This window comes from Cyprinus carpio, chromosome B13, assembly GCF_018340385.1.
Source record: "Cyprinus carpio isolate SPL01 chromosome B13, ASM1834038v1, whole genome shotgun sequence".
NCBI lineage: Eukaryota > Metazoa > Chordata > Actinopteri > Cypriniformes > Cyprinidae > Cyprinus > Cyprinus carpio.
The window spans coordinates 25,175,198-25,196,954 of NC_056609.1; the positions used below are offsets into that span (position 1 = coordinate 25,175,198).

Here is a 21,757-nt window from a genome sequence, read left to right on the forward strand (position 1 = left end):
CAAAGCAGAGCAAGAGTACTTTTCTCCTCAGTCGACATGAAATGTAAAAAGACTCGGCTTTGCTGACACTTTGATGATCAATAATGTTTAAATATACCTGCATGTTAAGTACTTCATAAGTATCCACGGCAGACCAATTAGCCCTGCTTTAGCAGAACTCTTCAACAGAAGCACCTAGTAAACAGGACTGTTCAAACACAATCGATTATCCAGGTTTAAAGACTGATGAAAGACTGTGTGTGTTTGATCTATGTGGTCAAACAGACCTCCAAAACCACGTGTATATGAGCTCCACAACATCTGAAGAGTTTCCCTTTCAGCTTTAAAGAAATGAGGATGAATAGATTTAGATTTTCAAGGTGAACTAAGTAACTCTGTTATTACACCTGTAAATTTTGCTCTCCACGTTCCATCAGCTCAATCCAGTTGACTGTACTTTCTTCTGTGAAACACAAAAGATGATATTGAAAAATACCTCAATGTTTTTGTCCCTACAGTGTTGTTTTATACTCCATAGTTGAAATATTCTTCACCTTTGGTGTTTTGCAGAAGAAATGTTAATAAATGGTGACAATTTACATTTTCAAGCCAGACTGCCATAATTCACTTTAAGTTTTTATGTAGTTTAACTGAATAACAAAATCAAAATAATAGGTTTTAATTTCCAAACTGATTACTGGACTCACACGAAACGAAACTAAACTAAATGAAACAAAACAAAAAAACAAAATAAAATAAAATAAATGTCAACACAAACACACACAAAAAAAAATCACTCATCTTAAAAACAGAAAAAACACAAATGAGATCTTTCTAAAGGCATAATTAAATCAAAAATGAAAATGGATCATTCAGTCTCCCTCATGTTCTTCCAAACCTGTATACATTTTTTTTCTTCCATAAAACATGAAAGAAGAATGTTCTCCATACAATTCCAAGAGCTCCAAAAAGAACCACAAAATGGTCCATGTGACTCATGCACTCTATTGCACATCTTTGTAAGACATACAATGATTTGGAAAATAGTGCAAGGAAAATAGCTTCCAGTATTTGAAGTAAAGCTGAAATAAATTTATGTATCAGTATGATATGGGCTGGTTCACTAAATGGAAAAGGAATGGAACAGACTCAAGCTGGACTGAAGCACACAGGAAACAGAAAGGAGTGATGAACAAACTGCCAATATTTTTGTTTCTCTTCTAAATCAAAGACGCTGGAATATCATTTCAGATTGTTAGATCCAGGTTTAACCCCTGGTTTTACCCACAAGCCCTTCATCTCTTTGAATCACGTCCCTGTTGTGGAGGAAGAGAAACAGCATGGGTTAACTCACACTGTTACAGACACGCAGTGTGAACGTGCTCAACAATGGCTGCCTGTTTTTAGCGCATTTCAGAATCAATGGGCTTCGAACCAGCAGGATGACTGGATTCATCCATACAAAACACCACTGAGAGTGACCAGATGAATTCTGGAGAAAGAAACTAGTTTTGTGAGGGGAACTTTTGTGAATGCTGAGGCGCAGCTCAGACTGTAAAGCTTTGAGAAGCAGATTTGGAGTTTTATGACCTGAGACACCAGAAAACAACCTTGTCTCCAGCAGAACATATGAAAGGAGAAGGCTGGAAAAATAAAACTCAGCGGTTGGCTGCTCACAGTGAGGAAGGTACATGCACACAAACAAACACACAGTCTGAAGAACAGCATGTCCCCATGTTACATGAGTCAAATGGAGACAGATAATGTCCACACAAAATAATGTGTCCTCATCTGTAACAAAGAAAAATTGCAAATGAGATCTCTTTAAAGGCAAAGTTCAGTCAAAAATTAAAATTGATCATTTAGTCTACCTCATGTTATTCCAAACTTGTATTTTTCTTTCATGAAACTTCCATACACTTCCAAGAGAACCATATAGACAATAGTTTAGTGCTAGGAAAAAAGGAGTTAAATAGTTAAATAATTGACTGAAATGATCACAACCATTTTTCTATCTATCTATCTATCTATCTATCTATCTATCTATCTATCTATCTATCTATCTATCTATCTATCTATCTATCTATCTATCTATCTATCTATCTATCTATATATATGTATATATGTATATATGTGTGTATATATGTATATATATATATAGATAAATAGATAGATAGAAAAATGGTTGCGATCATATATATGTATATATATATATATATATAAAATGCAACTAAAAATTAACTGAAATAATGTGTAAATAATTTTGTTTTCTAGAGAAATTACTGAAACTAAAATAGAAATAAAGCAAAGCTATATAATAATAATAATAAAATCACATAACAAAACTACTACAACCTCAAAATAAAATTAAAAATGAAAATATAAAAATAACAATGGTTTCATGGGTCTCAAAATTCTTTGCAGCTCAGCATCATGGACAACAAACTTAGCTCAAATCTGATGTATGGATGAGATTTAAGAGTGACAGAGGTTGAACAAACAACAGCAATACTACAATAACTTTTCTTTGAAAATCTCAGTTGGTTCTGTTAAACAATAAATAGATTAAATGGAGAATTCTGCTGGAATTTCTTAGATTTTTTGCCTTAGACCCTAACATGCAGTCTTAAATCTATCGGGATCTCAACAAATTAAATAGTCATACATTTTAATACACGCTTAAACATTTCACATGAAAATCTTGCAAATTATCTCTTACTGTGCAGTATGTCAACAACCGTTTCATTTATGTCTTTATTTCTCTAACGAAATGTTACCAGTAACCTCTAAGGCATAACATTTTCATCTGGGCAGCTGCTCTGGTTTGGTAGAGATACAAACAGGAGCAGAACACATCTAACGGTGAACAAAATAAAACATGTAAGAGAGTAAGAAGTGCGTCTAGAAAGGCAGAATAAGGCAGGTGGTCTGTGATCTCCAGTGCTTGTGAATATGAATGAGATGTGTGTGTTGGCTCAGTAAACACATATTTGAACAGAATCCTGATGACTTGTGTTGGATCCCAGTGACAGACGCGTCTCCCTGCTGAGTCACAGGGCACAGCAGAGTTTAAATGAGCATATTGCTGTGTGTCTGGACTTCAGGGGGCTTTTCTCCTCTTGACCGAGGAGGACAGGTGCTTCCTGTAGAACAGCTGTTCACAAAGCCAGTTCATTTCCTATTTCTCCTTTACTTTTTTCTTTCATATTTGCCACTATTATGTAGACTAGAGATATGTCCGGATGGCAATAGTTGATTTATTTTTTTTCTTATATACAGATATAATAAAAATGAGTCAACTAGATCTTCAGGCTGTTTAAATGATTTTCAAAACAAGCTGTTTTGCACAGAAGACCAAAGTGACATGTCATACAGCCAAGTATGTTGACCCATACTCAGAATCCGTGCGCTGCATTTAACCCATCTAAAGTGCACACACCGTGAACACACACCCGGAGCAGTGGGCAGCCATTTATGCTGCGGCGCCCGGGGGGAGTTTGGGGGTTTGGTGCCTTGCTAGAGGGTACCTCAGTCATGGTATTGCGGGCCCGAGACTCGAACCCACAACCTTAGGGTTAGGAGTCAAACTCTCTAACCATTAGGCCACGACTTCCCCTTGACCAAGATCAAGCAGTGATGGTAAGATGAGGAGGGAAAATGATCTCGATATGTTGCAAGCCAGATTTAAACTCGAAATGTCATGTCAGCACCATATACTGAGGCTCAGAGGACAAGGCTCTGACTTTTTCCCCTTTTTTCAAATGTTTGTTAAAGGTGTCAGGAGTGGCTGTGTGTTTGGCTTACTTGAAGAGCTCTTGTCTGGAGATGGCTCTGTTGGTGAGAGGGTCGATGGCGTACACCTGCAGGTCTGATTTGGTGTAGTCCTCAAGTTCATAACCTTCTCCATGCCGACGAGGACTGATCGATTCCACTATCACTTTAGCACCAGGGATCTGATCTTGCACATAGCGTTCCAAAATACTGGGGGAAAAACATGGGAAATTAAATTACTTTATCATCCTCAAACATTAAAAAGCAAAACCCACATAATTTCTGAAACTTCTACTTTACAAACTAATAAAAAAGCACTGAAAATGATCTATTTTTGTTAAACCTGAAGAGTGAATCTCAGAAAACATCCCAAAATGAAAAGAAAAAGAACATATTTTGACACATAAGTTCATTTTATTAATGTATTTCACATTATATCACTGATTATTTTCCATTAAGGATCATGACAATCATCTTGTCTGATTATTTTTTTTTCACATTAAGGTGATAGAGATATAAATATAATACCTTTTTTTTCTTTTGATTTCGAAATATAACAGAGTTTGTCAATTCTTCCTATAACTCATGCGTGTAGCATACAGAACATTAAATAAATGTAATGTTACTTTCATTAGTTTTCACTAGTACACCTGGCTAGTATTAAAAAAGCAATCATTTAGTCTTTTATTATGATTATTCTGCAATCTACTGAGCAAAGTGGTTCTATTTTGCTTATTGAAATTTGCCATTTGAGCTCAATTCTGTGTTTTAACAATTGAGATGGCCTTTTAAATCAAAGCAAGTGGGAAAACAAAGGCTGCTGACAGTGCAGGAAACACACCGAGGGAGGAATTCTCACCTAATCAGCTGCTCTTTATTCTCCTCCACCAGAGTGGGCGGCACATTAGACACCACAACCTGCATGTCCAAGGCATTGACAACGGACACCTACAACCCACACAGAATACAAAAGAGACAAAGGATTTGATCCATGTGGTGTATTTTATATGCAAAGATGATACAGGGCAGGCTGACAGAGCTAAAATAATCAGATCTTGATATGTTTCAGCATGAGATTTTTTACAAAATGTCTTAAGAGTGATTTTTTTTTTTAGAGGAATTATAATTTCAAGCAAACATTTACTGTTACCAGGCGGATTCATAAAGATTTTTGCAACTATTTTTGCTGTTTAAAGCATCACAACTAAAACACAATTAAAAATCTATTTTAAACCTGAAAATAAATCAAAAGTTGTAATATTTTGGAAAATGTTATGACATAAATGGTCAGGTGTTCTTGCTTCCATTGAAGCACTGGATGACCATCTGGTTCTTTACTGTATTTTTGATCAAATACGTACAACCATGGTGAGCATAAGATACTATTTTCAAAAACATTAAAAAATCTTACTGACCACAGACTTTTTAAGGTAGTGTAACTTGCAATAAAAATTGTATTAAATTGAAGCAATTTTCACACTTTGTCTGTTAGACCCCACTGTATACCATCTAGCTTTAAAGTGCTATTTGTGGTTGTAATGGTCTTTAATTCAGTTGGTCAATAATAAGGGTGTAGCATCCGGATGAATGCTTTCAGAATCACTTTCTACACCAGCAGAAAATTCTACTGCTAGTGGAAATTGAAAATGACACAAACATTATTGACATGATGTTTAAAACCCTGATGCACACTTCAGTTCCAAAATCCCTCTTATTTTATTTGCCGTTCATTAGCTAAGGGATTTCCAGGAATTGCACAAGTCACTGGCTGCAACACTTCAGGAGATACAGCAGCATAAATAATTCAGCTGACACAAAAACATTTTATTTATATATTCATTACTGCACTAAGTAGTGCACAAATACTATATGCACTACCGCACGCAAACATTTATTCAAACATAATGTATTTACCAAACCAAATCGACACTCTGGAGAGATATTTTCCATTAATAACAGTGCTGATTGTTGTTATGCAATTTAGACTCTTTTTAAATTATTCAGTCAGTGATTTGATTTGAACCCCAAACATTCATTTTGCATAACCAGAGGAATGAGAGAAAATGTCATTTCTCAAAGTGATGTTTTTTGTGTTCGAATCATCATTTTGCATGAGGTGCATGAACAAGCATACAGGTCAAAGGTCACGTGCACTCACCACCACATTAGCCCTGCCGCTCAATCCCTGCCCATAGTTGTCTGTGGCGATGACCTCAAACTTGAAGTAGGACCGGCGCATGTTTCTGAACATGATGGCGCTCTTGATGACGCCAGTGTACGGCTCAATGACGAAACTGTCCTGCCCCTCGGGTGTGGGGGGGGTGATCAGTCTGTAGGCCATCTTACTGTAGTTTCCCGTGTCAATATCTGTAGCCTGATATACAAATATGATTTTGAGAAATTCACATTATCTGGTTATTAGGTCTGTCAAGTATTCCAAGTGAATCACACATCAATTTTCCCTAAAAAATTACCCCCCAAAAGAAGTCATTATTGTGTTAGATGAGAAAAGCATTGAATAGACATTACAAAACAGAGCTTTAGAAAGAGTGTTTAGATTCAACCTTGCATTAAAATAATTAATATTAATGTTAAAGGTAGTTAGAACACTAGAACACTTTAAATGTTATAAAAAATACAATTTTGGCTGAACTATCCCTTCAAAAGCCTTGCTGGAAGAAACAGAGAATTAAATACAAAAGCTCCACAGCTTCCACTTCAGTGATGACCTAGAAATGTAATAATCCCCATATATCATCAGATTGTACGCCTTAATGCTTTTTATAGATGTTAAAAGACTCAATTTATGAGATAACGGTCACCTTGCCGTAGCCTAACACAGATCCCGGTGGGTACTTTACAGGTGTTCGTCACTTGTCTTCCACATTGTCAGAATGAAGATATAAGCTGTCTAAGCACAGTTACTAAGATGTGGGGGGAGGTGAGCAGATTTGAACAGTGAGAGAGAGATTGTACTCTAGTGTTGACAGGTGTGTCAGGATGTGAACAGCAAGTTCTTCCCTGTAAAAATTAAATATAATGTACTGCAGACACCAACACCAGCAGAACATTTCAAACGCCATGAATTAATCACCATTGTTCCATTATATTCTGCTGGTACTGTGCTTAAAGCAACACTATGTAACTTTTATTCTGTTCAGAATTTGCTAAATGTATATAATGAGCGAGTACATCATAAATTCATCTACTAAACTGCCTTTTTGGCTTATCCCAAATCACTATGGTACATTTATAATAAGTGTTTATTTTTGGAGTATTGTAGCCTGTTCGGGTCATCACTGCCGGGAGTAACACATACTTGCGTGAATCGCAAAACTTAAACTTGGAGAAGTAACTCCGGTTAGAATGTTCTTCCACGGGATGCATGCAGTTCTGTTTATTAACCGCTAGAGCGACAAAATTTACATAGTGTTGCTTTAACAGCACTACCACTCTAAATGTGAAAACAACAAATCATATTTATTATTATGATTCTACAATTAATGCAATGCCATATTTAGAGGCAAGTTTAAACAAATTTAGAGATTAAAATGATCTCTGAAGTATCGATCTCTTATAGATATCTCTGTGAAATTCATATCAAAAATGAAAAATTTAAAAAAAAAAAAATTATTTTTTCATATATTTTTCATAGTATATATAATATATATATAATATTATTGTTATACAATATTTTTATATCTATATATATATATATAAGCATATATATATTTATATATATATATAATCTAATATATTTATATATATTTCTATATATATATATATATATATAAATAATTGTTGCCGCCATCCTGTATATCTGAACTCTTACGTAACGTTCATGCAAAAGAAAAAAAAAAAAATTCCACTGTAGTGTCAAACCTGGACATTTTAGAAGCTGAATACAAAATCATATTACATTTCAGAGGTATTTCAGAGATTACGGGTAAATAAAAATATTTTAAAAACTTAGTATATATGAACTTTTGATAACACTTTAGAATAGGGTACACTTATTCATAATTAGCTATGACTTTTCCCTCAATAATTTCCTAATTTGCTGCTTATTAATAGTTAGAAAGGTAGCTGTTAAATTTAGGCATTGGGTATGATTAGGGATGTAGAAAAAGGCATTAATATGTGCTTAATTACTACTAATAAATGGCTAATATTGTAGTAATACGCATGCTAATAAGCAACTAGTTAAGAGACCCTATAAAATAAAGTGTTACTGTCCTTTTTTTATTAGTGTTTTGTCCTTTTTTGGTCCCTACAATCTGCCACTGCAGATTCAGAATTTCTTCAAAATTTCTCTTTTTGTGTTCTCCACAAAGGCTGACATTAGCACAAGTAAAAAAAATTAATAAAAAAAAGACCAAATGTTTGTTTTGTCAATGGCAAGTACCCACTTGCCTCCCTTCAACAAATCAGTCAGGGCTACAGGGTGAGCGTTATGTCACCTAATAAATATTCATGAGTCCAGCCTAAGGTTTATAATGTGCCCTCATGACATTTCAGTTCGTTCCTACACTGCTGCCTAGGAATAAATTACGCATATACTCACCACAACTTTCAGTACTGTGGTGAAGGTCTTAGTGTCTTCAGTCACTCCTCCGATGTAAAGAGACCTTGTGAAGACCGGAGGATGATCATTCTCATCCTGCATGTCGATAAATACCTTCGCCGTGTTCGCTAGTTATATTTAAACACACACACAGAGAGAAGAAACAGACCTTAGTTTATGGAAATATAAGCCCTATTTGTCACAGTTTGAATAAAAAAGCCGGTGTTAATGTAAACACATGCAGCCACTGCAACCCTCTCCACACTGTGGCAGACGTGAGAAATATGCGCTGTCAGAAAGCATTTGTCTTCTGCTGCACTAAACGACAATATATAAAGTCATCTGGTGTAGATCTAAGCACACACAGGGGAAAGCGCAGATGAAGAGCTGTATATCATAGCTCAATAAGAGAGAAAAGAAAGAAATGAAGAAAAGAAAAACAGGTGGGGAAGTGAGAGACAGTGTGCCAGTCCTGTTATGTACAACAACATTTACATCAAAGTTAAAACAAGACACATGGTAGGACATATGCTCTCTCTCTCTCTCTCTCTCTCTCTCTCTCTCTCTCTCTCTCTCTCTCGTTTGTGATTTGTACAGTTTTCCTATCAAAGGCTTGTGATGTGCTCAATGAACTTTAAATTTAACATGAAATGGAGTTTGCAACCCATTTTATTTCTGTAATGTGGCTTATTTCTGAGTGAATATTCAATGAGAAACACATTGAACAACAACAACAAAAAATTTAGGACGGGATTTTTGCATCCATTGGGATTTGATCAAATTGTGAAATATGAGCCTGATTGTGAGTTTGCAATCGGTTTTGGAAGACTCCTATCATTCTACTCAAACACCCACGTTTTTATGAAGCCTCTTTACTTGACATATCCCAGTAGACATTATCCTTTTCATTTGCAGGACCAGAAAACATTTCCCACATTTTTTTTACGCAATTTTGGCTAAATGTGTTAAAGTTTGCCAATTTTCAAAAAGCTTTGTATTGTTACAATGTAGGTAGTATGTAAACAATGTGTAATGTTTTTTTCATGTATGTGACTTTCTCTCTGTTTTCTCTAGTCATGTAGCACAGATAAAAAGACAGACAACTTTTATTAAAACCCAAAACTTTTATTAAAAAGTCTTGCAAGCAAATCTTGCCAGCAGAGAACCCCCCTCCTCCCCCCTTCAAACAGGATAGAGAATACTACACTTTTATCGACAACTAAAAGCACGATCGAATCAGGGTTTTAAATTAAAAGTTGACATTGTCAATAATAAAAAGTTGTTTCAGAGACGGAGCAAGTTATTCGATTTTGATGGAACATTTTTTTGAGCATGCACTGAAAAAATCATTCTCAATAAGACCACAAAAGGATGTTAAATAAGCACATAGAACCACACACAAAAAGACACTCCTCTAAAACAGATGCATTTCATTAACATTGCTTTGTAATTCAATGTATGCATGTGTGTTTCTGTGTCCATCTTAAAGCGATCTGAGCTGTATTCTGCTCTCGTCCTTCAGCACACATCAATGCAGTTTTAATGTACACAGACCGCTGGAGGAAGATCGGACCTCTCACAGGAAGAGGGAGATGTGCTCTGCTCTACCTGTGCTGTCTATCTTTCAACCTCAATAAACTGCATGAGCTCTACACTTAAGACCTTTCCAAGAGCTCTTGCTCTAACTGAGATTCAGCACATGCATTCCACTGTACTGCAGATCACCAGCTCTCTGGTGCTGTAAAGATTAATCATTCAAGTTGTATAAATCATTTTCATTGCTAGAATTATTACCTTTACTGTAATTCAGAATATTAAGAAATAACTGCAATGCAATGATTTTAATAAAGCATGAATTAAATGCAGTAAACATCTTTCAAATAATTTAATTAAAAATAATTTTCATAATTTATAATGTTTTTGCACATTACAGTAATTAAAATTATTATTATTTTTTTTTGCATTGTAGTAATATGCATATGGAGGGAAATGTGCTTAATTGTTATAAAAATAATGTCTCCATTAAAAATTTTGAATAGTCCTAAAAATTGGCTTCAATTTCTTATTATACCCCAAATATGATAAAAAGGAAAAATAATGGTAGGTTTCATGAGGTTCAGAATTTCATTTGAAATGTGTGGTCATATGTATATATGTATGTATATATACATATATATCAGCATAATATGTTTTGTATCTGTCATTTATTTCACTCTAAAGCTGTAAAGTCCTCAAATAAAAGCCTTAGAAAAGATGAAGTATGCTTCAGTGTTGTTCTTACTTTTGGAAGGAGCGCGTAGACTGGCGAGGATGATGGCGAGGGAGTCGGCCTGCACGTGGAGCACATAACTGGTCACGCTCTCGTAGTCCAGAAGTTTATTTGTGTAGATGATCCCAGTGCGGTTGTTGACCATGAACTCACCTGCAAAAACAAACTGATCAGAGAACAATTCACAGCGCATTTAACACCAATGATGACTAGTAATTCAGGGTTGTATCCTATTCACTAATCATCTGCAGTCCAACTCAACCAGGAAAACAATGCACTGCTTAATTCTACATTTTATTCTGTTCTGTGTCAAATAATCACATTTGCACACAGGTTTAGTGAATTCCCTTCAGAGTGAAAACTCACCTCCTTCATTTCCGCTCACTATTGAGTAAAAGACAGTGGTGTTGACGGCTGCGGCCAGAATCATTCCCACAGGTGTCCCGACAGGAGTGCTCTCACTCACCGGACTAAACCTGCAGAAATAAAGCAGAGCAAATGACAAACTTCATCAGCATTTAAACAACGGTGGAGAACTGTCAGTTCCAGCGCAGATACTGTGACATAAATGTCAGTTTCCTGTTGAATATTGTATAAACATCAGAGAAATTCAATAGGCCCTCCACCTCCACAAAAGACCTACAGAATGTGCAGAAAGAACAGAAGGACTTTGCTTTAAGAGGTGAAAGGGTTTAATTACTGTATTTAAAAACAGCATACATGAATCACAGGTCTAAAGAAAAATCAATTTCTAAAGATTTTGTCTACAACATGAGCTGACCTCTGAGGCCAGCGATTCTCAACTGAAGGGTCAGAGGTCTGTTCTAATGGAAACAATGTTTCATGCAAATAATAAAATGCTAAAACTAGTTTGGTTAGAAAAATAAATAAATACTTTAAGATGAAAATTAAAATAATTTTTGTGGTTGATGTCAAGCACTCAAACCATATACATTACTGTTCATAAGTTGGTGGTCTGTACGGTTTTATTTATTTATTTTTTGAGAGACAAATTATTATTTTCATTCAACAAGGATGTGTTAATTATTCAAAAGTGGCAGTAAACATTTACATTACTACAAAATATTTTTTTTTCAAATGAATGCTGTTGTTTTAGACTTTCTATTCATCAGAGGATCCTTAAAATACATTAAAAATATTAAGCAGCACAAATGTTTTCAGCATATTAGACGCAAATCAGCATATTAGAATGATTTCTGAAGGATCATGTGACACTGAAGATTGTAGTAACGATGCTGAAAATTCAGCTTTGCATCACAGGAATAAATTACATTTCTATATATATATGTGTGTGTGTGTGTGTGTGTTATTTTAAATAGAAACAATATTACTATTTTCCAGTATTTTTGTTGAAATAAATGCAGCCTTCAAGAAAAACATTTAAAAATCCTAATCTTTTATACAATATTGTACATACACGTACTGTATGACACCAATTATCTTTACCCATCACTTGTAGTAGAAGTATCAACCTCTGTCAGATAATGAAAAATGGCAGAATATATGACTATTGTGTGGTTTTAGAGTGAGACAAAGCTCCTGTAAAGCGTTTGGGTGGAGGAAAGGACAAAAAGCAGAAGGTCTATCTGAATAACCTGTCACAGTTCTTGTACTCCTCTCACAGATGTTGTGAAAGCATCTGTGCTTTTTCTCGAACAGGAGAGGACCACACGCCAGCCGTCAGAAGTGGGTGGGCATGACACTCTTGTCTCTATTGTCCAACAGTCAAAATACAGCCATCATCGTGAGATCTCGACAAAGAGCTATTGACTGCCTGGGTTTCTCTGTGCCATAAACAGGGTGAAGCGCTTTGCTCTGTCTCTGAGACAATAGGGTGCTGCCGCAGTCAACCGCTACACTGACAGCGAGGAGCCAAGGTCACGCTGAAATCTCACCGATGCTCAGTTTCATGCTGGTTACCATGGGAATCACAGAGGACAGAAATAGCCAGAACCTCAGTGCAGGAGTGAGGAAACACAAAGAGAGGAGCATCTTTTTAATGGAAATGAGTTGCTGCGCTCTCCCACACAATAACTCATGACTATCTTCATCAGCACATCTGTAATCTTCTCATTGTTATACTCTCACCGCATTTACACAGCCGTGTAATCACACAGTCCATTTAGCTCTTCTACATATAGTGTAGAGTGACATTTTATGCCACTGCATTAACTAGAATGATAACAGTGGAAGTGATGAGTCAGAACATAGAATATATATATATTTCTTTTTACTTTTAAAAAAATGCATGGTAGATTTAAGCATTTTTGAAAATTTATTTAATTATTACATTTAATTAGAAATGAATGCTTTTATCAGCAAATATGTATTTAATGTATTATTTAATACATATTTAAAATATGTAATACATAATATATACATATTAATGCATCCTTTGTAGTATACAATATGCTGACATGCTGTATTTTAGATGTTTTGATAAGTCTTAATAAGTTTTGAAAAGTTCAACTTTATGCAAATGAGCTGTGACACTATATGCAGTGATATCATGAAAAATGATGTATGAAAAACTGTGATGGAATTGTCGCATTCTGAGTGAGTTTGATTAATGCATGGATAATCGTTCATCTTGTTCATGATATGATGCATTATGCACTACTGCAATTTATAAACAAACACTTTTGCCTCCCAAATGTTCATTTTTAGCAGCAAGAAAATAGATTCTGTGTCAAATAAGAATGGCGTGTCATTGCTACCGGCAATACAAACCATTTGGGTTGTGATCAAATCAAAAGCAATGGGTTATTGATGGATTGCATGACTGCTCATTGCTTTAGATAGGATCACAACACAAATGGGATCAGATTAACCCACCAGTGTCACTAAGGCAGCCAGCAGTAGAAAGTAACACCCAGAATACAACCACTTTTCGACCTCTGGTGATAAAATCAATGTGTATGAACAGTTCATCAGAGCTCATTAACAGTGAATTAAAGCAGCATTAACTCTGCATCAGTAATCAATGACACACTTACAGGTGAAGATCCAGCTCCAGTAATTTCTAAATTTTTCAATTTGACACTGAAAGTCCATTTATTACAGTCTTCGGCAATTCAAACTCAAGGTCTGCTGGGATCTCTCCAAAAGTGTCTTCTGCGAACTGTTACATAGAAATCACTCAGGAAATGCTTACAAAACATACTAGCGTTTTAATGACAAGGTTAAAACGAGTTTACAATGTACTCTCATCCGCCCTAAGGAATGCTAATTTAGACTTTAGACACCCAGCGCTGTTTTATGACCAGTATCATAAGCAGTTCATCTCATGAACTGTGTTAATTATGTAAGGGATAACGTACAATCAGATAGTCATTACTGCTAAATAAATCAGACGGGGAGATCAGACCCCAACGCGGAGCGGAGCAGGATGTGGAGGTTGTCTAATCAGAATCAAGTATTCCAGAAAGCTGTGCACACAATAAAAAACATAACAGTTCTAATCTGCAAGCAGCTCATAATGGACATTCAGAAACACTAGACCAGGTGATATCAAATGATAATGAGTCTGTACAACTGGCCATCAAACCTTGCAAACATATTGCAATAGGGATAAGCAGTATTGCTTTTTACCTAAACTGTGTTTATAGGAAGAAATGAGGTAAAACTAACAGACTTTCTTATATACCATGATGCTATTTGCTATTAACTGAATATAGAAAGAAGTGTCTAATTTTTTTTTTAAAAATTAAATATCAAAGGGTAAGTTTAAAAACTGGAAATGTGAACATTTTATATTAATTACGTTTGAGCAAAAGTTAAATTGGTCTTTAGAAAGTTTTATATGAATTACACTGATTTGAGCAAACTGATTTGAGTTAAGGACAGACTTTTCTTTCTTTGTGTTTGTTTCTTTTGGCTGGGTAAAGAGTTTAGATATCCTTTGTTCTCGTTCCCTTCCTCTCACACACCCACAGACATGCAAATACACAAACTCTCGCATGAATAATTCAGTTTGGTGAATCTCACAAAAACATGTCCAGGTCACATTTCACCCCCAAATCAAAAGAAAATGAGAATAATATGCACAAAAATATATTTTGCATAAAGAAAACTTTTTGTTTGTTGGATTTTGAGATCATGACAATTAAATACAGTTTACAGTTTTTTTGTAGTTCTATCATTATCCTTGATGATTGTCATTACTTTCTCTTGACAGCATAAAAAAAATCTGCATATATTAAATGCATTACAACATTTACAACCATTATGTATAAATTATTCCCAATTTATTTATTTATTCAATTTATTTTTTTAAAGAATGACATCTTTTCGCATTCCGATAATGAGAAATGAGACGGATGCAATACATTTTCAAGAAAAAGTCACAGTACAAAAATGTTTTTCTTTATGCAAAACATAATTTGTTTTGGGGTGAAATATGACCCAGACATGTTCTTGACAGGTTTTGCGAGACTCATCTATTGTGTTTGAAAGTGTAGAGGTGTCGATGCGACAGAGGCCCTGGGCAAAGCACACAATGATGATGACAAGACGTGACAACAGAAGACAACTTCCCTGCAGTATGCACTTGTGTGTGCGTATCACTTGTTGGTAAACAAGACCTTGAGAATGTATGAACTTGTCCTCAGAGATGTTATTCAACAACATACTAAGGACATAAATCTTTAAATATTCTAATATATTAAACATGTCTAAATATTCATACCGCAAGACACATTGTTTTGCAATCCCTATAATATTCCCAACAGATCCGAGCTGACAATGATGAAAAATGTAGTGTGAATATTTCCAGAGTAATGATCAAATCTGTCTCTAGTTATAAACATCAAGCAGCCAAAATACTAAATTTGACAAACAATACATGACAGAGCTACAGCCATCCAAAAATAGTACTTTTCGCTCATTGTTAAAACACTGAATGTTTGTGTGAGAGCTTCATAAGTCGTAATTTAACCCGTTTTAATCCGGTGTGCTTTAATCAGATCTCCAGAGTGTTCCAGCTGCAGTCCACAGCCTAATGAGGTCTACAGAGAAACGCTGCATGCTGTCTATATAGCTCACGCCATTAGAGCTTCCTGTGAAGTGTTCTCTCTAGCCCACTGCTTCAGTCAACACACAGCCAGCTTTAAACACCAAGCCCTCTCAGAATGGACTTCAGACTGCATAACTTTACAGTTGAATGGGTTGAAAAACTAAAATCCCACCGCTGGAAAGATACAGAATACAACTTTATTATCTTCATTTCTTACAAAACCTCTATGTTGGAGACTGCTAGAAAAGTAGAAAAAAAAGAAAAGCTAATTAGAAAACAAGAAAAGTTTCACATCCAAAAATATCTAAAGCCTCAAACTCGTATAAAGCTTTAAAAACTGCTTGTTATGAAATCACAACCATGGAAACACATTTATTTTGTGTCCAGAAACGTAGTTTGCTGAATTACCATGAATAATAAAAAGGAGAAAGTAAGGATTAGATATATTTTTTTAGAGATTGGATTTTAAATTTACAAAGTGCAGTAGCAAAAAAAGGCAATTCAATTGCCTTTATTTAATAAAATACAATAATAATAATAATAATAATAATAATAATAGTTTATTATTATTATTATTATTATTATTACACAAAAATAAAAATAAAATAATAATGGTGCAGGAAACTATGGGTAACATCATAAGTAGTCCTTTTTTTTATTATTATTATTATTATTTTTTGCAATTATTTGATCAAAAACAGTACAAGTGTGAAATATTATTAATTTGTATAATAACACTGTTCTATTTTAATATAATATTTAAAAGGCCATTTTAATTTTTAATATTCCTTGTGATGGCATAGCTGAATTTTCAGTCTTTTCATTGTTGCATGATCGTTCAGAAATCATTCCAATATGCTGATTTTGTGCTCATGTAACATTCCTTATTATTATCGATGTTAAAAGCAGTTGTGAAGTTTAATATTTGTCTGTAAAAACTGAGATACGTTTTCAGAATTCCTTGAAAAGTCCAATTTCAAAAGAACTTTGAAAACAAATCACTGTCACTTTTGAAGTATTTGTTTCTTTGTTGACCTGCTGCACATGCACCATGCTGTGCTCTTATTCAGCTAAAATATGCTTATTTTACACATCAAACGCTGCAATAAATGCATACACATGTTGTTAGTTCATTTATTATTCATTTACACAGACAAATGAACGGCTGAAAATCATTTGGCTGTATATGCAGCTATGCTAATGAGACTAGCACACTGGTCCCGACTGAGCACAGGAGTTTAGCTCATTTCAGGATCCAGCTGTGATATATCAATCTTACCGATGAACAGCCAATCGCTCAAGTCTAAAATAGACTGACTTTTTATCCATAATCGCTATGGAAACTGCTGCTGTGAGATACATCAGTAGGACTCTGAAATTAAGGCAATGCTTCAGAGAGATCATGTCCTCAAACATACACAACACGTTAGCAAACCGTACCCAGAAAACACTGTAAACTGTGGCATGCAGTAACAAGATATATCACCTTCTGCAATTAAACTACTTAATTCACCAAATGAACGATTTAGTCTTTTATCCAAAAGACTGATGATAAATTGGTTAAATTTAAATAGACTTTTAAATAATGCATTGAAGGAAAACGCCACCGTTTTTCCATATTCCACTATGTTCTTCCCTCAACTTAGACGAGTTGATACGTACCTCTCCCGTCTCAGTGCGAGCAATCAATCGCTGTAGCATGCGGCCCCACTATACTAGCATTTACCTTAGCACCATTCTTTCCTTAGGATCCAAACAGGGATGAATTTAGAAGCCACCAAACACTTCCATGTTTTCCCTATTTAAAGACGGTTACATGAGTAGTTACACGAGTAAGCACTTCGACCTCGGCGCAATAATATCATCACTCCTGAAAACTCCCACTCTCATACATTATAGTTATCATTTTTATCCGCTTAGGAAATCGCCATTGTTTATTTTGTGTCACCATACTTACTCGTGTAACTACTCATGTCTATTTTCCCCCTTAAAGATGACACTTCAGTGTCATTCATTGAAATAAAATCTCTCAAAATGTCCTCAAATAAAAAATTTTAGGCAATTTTCAACCTAAAATTTGAAGTTGATAAATAAAAAGTACACATGTAAACTACCCATTAAACTAGTGACAACTAAGAAGGTCATTTTCAATTTATCTCAATGCAAGTTGCTAGGCTGGCACATAAATATTTATTTATTTATGCATTGGGTTATTTATTCATTTACACGCTTAAGTCTCTTATGCTCACCAAGGCATTTATATATGTATACATTACAGTAAAAAAAAAAGTAATATTGTGAAATATTATTACATTTTTAAACAACTGTTTTCAATTTGAATATATTTAAAATTTAATTTATTCCCATGATGGCACAGTTGAATTTTCAGCAGCATTAGTCTTCAGTAGTCACATGATCATTCAGAAATCATTCTGATATGCTGATTTGGTGATTCCTTATTATTATTATCAAGAAGTTGCTTAAAGGGATAGTTCACCCAAAGAAAACTGTGTCTTTAATTTCTCACCCTCATGTCGTTCCAAACCCGTAAGACCTTTGTTTATCTTCAGAACGCAAATAAAGATATTTTTGATGAAATCCAAGAGCTTTCTGACCCTGCATAGACAGCAATGCAACTGACAAGTTCAAGACCCAGAAGGGTACAGTAGTAAGGACATTGTTAAAATAGTCCATGTGATATCAGTTTTTCAACTGCAATTTTATGAAGCTACGAGAGTATATTTTGTGTGCAAAGAAAACCAAAAATAATTACTTTATTTAACAATTTCTTCTCTTCAAGTGTGTTTTATTTGACATTTTTTTGTGTTCCTATTGAGTATTGAAAGACATTTTTTAGAGTAAATATGACAAATGATGTTGAATATGTAGTGGTAATCAGGAGCAAACAGCCACCTCAGTGCTTCAGGACAGATTCCTGACTGTACTTGGTCCTGCCACGGCTTTAAGCTGGACACCATCAATAATGACAGACAGTCCACATTCAATCAGACAGAGAAAAAGCTCAAATCCCAGCGGGCTGTCTGCTAGAAGAAACAAGACAACTCAATGCTGCAATCACTGACAAAGTTGCTGCTATAAAGTGCTGCATGAAAAGCCTGAATACATATAAAAGGCCCATTTTTAGGGGTCTAAATACTTTCTGAAGACATTGGATGTTTTACACCATCTTGAAAATGACACCTCTGCTTGCTGTAGGGAATAATTTACAGCTTCTACACCATATTTCTAGCAGAAGGGTTGTTTTTCTGGTTAAAGTTCTAGTTTGCTTATTTGCCATTATATTTTAAGAGTCAATTTTTTTTTTTTTCTGCCTGAAAAAGAGAAAGTACAAAATAAAATCATATATTCTCTCTGACCAGAAGAACAAAAGTCTCTTTCTCCTGAATGCCTTTACAGAAAGAATGAAAGGAGAAAAACAATGACAGTGAGAGAAATGCAATAAAGGAATGAAAGGTATAGGGAGGTATAGGAGCAGCAGGGAAAGAGCAGGACTAGCTTGTGCATATGCTGTTTTAGCTTATGGTGAAAATATGCCGACAGAGGAAAAGATCTTGCTGTCCCAGGTACAGTACGCCAAACACAATGTGTTCAAAGCAGTAAATTGTCAAGTCAAAAGACAATTTTATTTGCATATCACTTTTCACAATACACACGGAGTCAAAGCAGCTTTTCAGAAATGTATATAAGTTAATGTTTATAACACCTTAAAGGGATACTCTATCCCACAATGAAAATTTTGTCATTAATCACTTACCCCCATGTAGTTCCAAACCCGTAAAAGCTCCGTTTGTCCTCGGAACACAATTTAAGATATTTCAGATGAAAACCTGGAGGTTTGAGACTGTCCCATAGACTGCCAAATAAATAACAGTGTCAAGGTCCATAAAAGTTATGAAAGTTGTCGTCAGAATACTGTATCTGCCATCAGACGTTCAATCTGGGTTAAATGAAGCGACGGGAACACTTTTTTTATGAAAAAAAAGCAAAAAATAATGACTTTATTCAATAATTCCTTTGTCAACAGTCTCCTCTGTGTCTCTCCATATCACTGTATTTATTCAATAATTCTGAGTATAATTCGCGCCACAAGGATGCGCTGTTTCTACGTGTATTTAGCTTTGATTTGAAATAAAACAGTGCATCCTTGTGGTGCGGATGACACATGTTCATGTGATTTAAATGTACAATTTCTATAAAAAAAATTATAAATTATTAAAAACATTAAAATTAGTTTTGGAAATGAATTTAAATGTACAATTTCTATAAAAAAAATTATAAAACATTAATTAGTTGTGGAAAGTTTGTTTAAAGATGTTCAGATGCACTAAAAAAGCCTGATAAAAATATTTCTTTGACAAAATTCAAACTGGCAACAGGATGAACCATTGCCAAAGAAGTAGATATATATATATATATATAAAGCTATGGGAGATAGTTTGATATTAAAAAAAAAATCAAGCCAAAGAAGTAGAAACAAATCAAAAAAAAATGGTTGTTGCCAAAGAAGTAGAATATTCGATAAAAGCTCTGGGAGGTGTCAAATTAATAAATGTTTCTGCGGGCTTTAACCTACACAGCAATTAAAAATCTTATAAATTCATTGTGCTCCTTATTAGTGTCATAAGCCTTTGTGTCTTCATTAATCAAAATGGCAAACAAAGCACTTCTCTAACTTTCAACTTTAAACCCCCTAACATGCTATAAGCTTCAATGTCCGCACTGATACACAATGACGAGCTGCAGACGTGCCCTTTTGGAAACAACAGCGTTTGAGTGCTGTTAGAACAGCTCAAGTCAACCTCACAGTGCTTCTAGTCACATATTCACAGATAACACTCATTACTCATGCAGAGATTCTGAATCAGTCTGCGGGGAATATGTGCTAAACTAATTCTGTCTCACAGAGCTCAAAGAGAACATGTCATAAATAAGTAAATGTCTGTTCTCTCGTTCTCTACAGACAGCGGGACCCACCTGTACTCTTCCTCAGTGAAGATGGGAATCCTGGAGGGCTGAAGCACAGTGATTTCCACTGTAGTTCTGTCCGTCTTCACCGGCTCTCCATCGTCATAGGCAATGATCACCAGCTACAAGAAGAGATAATGAAAAATACATTAAAATGCAGTTCATATAGGCAATGACTTCTGAATTTGAATTTATTCATTTATTGTGTATAAAGGAAAACGTCTAGGAATAAGACATCGTGGAGCTTAGATATATTCACTTCAAAAACTTTTGTCTGTCACAACATTTCTAAAGTCGTACAGCCAAGATTTTCTTTTTAAATCACATATTTTGTCTTTTTCATGACATGGTTAGTTCAGTTTTTTAAATGTAAAGGCAAGAAAACTTACTGATACTCATTTAAAATTTCATGGTATTTGAAAAACATTTTTTTTCTTTGAAAACTTGTTACACTCATTTGTATTCAAGGTAAAAGGAAAATACTTTTCACTTGATGGTTAAACCACTAGACATTTCTAAAATACATTTAATCCATTTTATGTCTCAAAAAAGCTTTAACCATTCAAAAAAATTCAAAATTAATTGGCGCAAATTATCTAGTATATCATTATTTGTCACTGAACTAGTTTTTGTTGTAAATATGAATATTATTTTACAGACAGACAAACACATTGAATTTTTTGCTCAGGTACTTAATAGCAGCAAAAAAAGTATATGCAGAGGACACATACTGCATTTGTCCCTTCCTAAGTAAGTCTTAAAATAAATCCTAAGAAGTGAATATTATTGATTAAATGACACGTCAGCCCACATTCTCAAACACAGAAAAAACAACATTTGCTCAAAGGTAAATTGATTTGAGCTCAATTAACATTAGGCTATTTATACATTGATTTAGGTCATAGGAGAGGAGACAGTAACTAAAGCATACAACTAATGCTCTCCCCTCTTTATAATAAGTTACAGAATCTGAAGTAAACCTCTCTGATTAGTTTTAGCTTTTCAAGTTTGTTTTGAGCTTTTCTATTAAGTGGTGGCACAATATGCTGTTGTAGTTAACAACAGTTCTTCCCTTATGATTATTATTAGAACTTTTTGACATAAACAGCTATATCTGTTGCTTACCAGGCATGCATATGCATAATTGGGCACA

The 21,757-nt window shown here is 34.7% G+C and overlaps 1 protein-coding gene across 1 annotated transcript in view; it reads right to left on the minus strand.

Moving 5' to 3' along the window:
* The window catches only part of pcdh15a (protocadherin-related 15a), a 173,894-nt gene that overhangs the window by 22,543 nt on the left and 129,594 nt on the right, over positions 1-21,757 (minus strand). Inside the window, exons 24-30 of the mRNA XM_042737424.1 lie at positions 20,614-20,726; positions 10,950-11,059; positions 10,596-10,736; positions 8,315-8,442; positions 5,909-6,124; positions 4,610-4,698; positions 3,784-3,960 (exon numbers count right to left, since the gene is read on the minus strand). Of these exons, the coding sequence (XP_042593358.1) occupies positions 3,784-3,960; positions 4,610-4,698; positions 5,909-6,124; positions 8,315-8,442; positions 10,596-10,736; positions 10,950-11,059; positions 20,614-20,726 (974 nt within the window). The remainder of the gene's footprint in view (positions 1-3,783; positions 3,961-4,609; positions 4,699-5,908; positions 6,125-8,314; positions 8,443-10,595; positions 10,737-10,949; positions 11,060-20,613; positions 20,727-21,757) is intronic.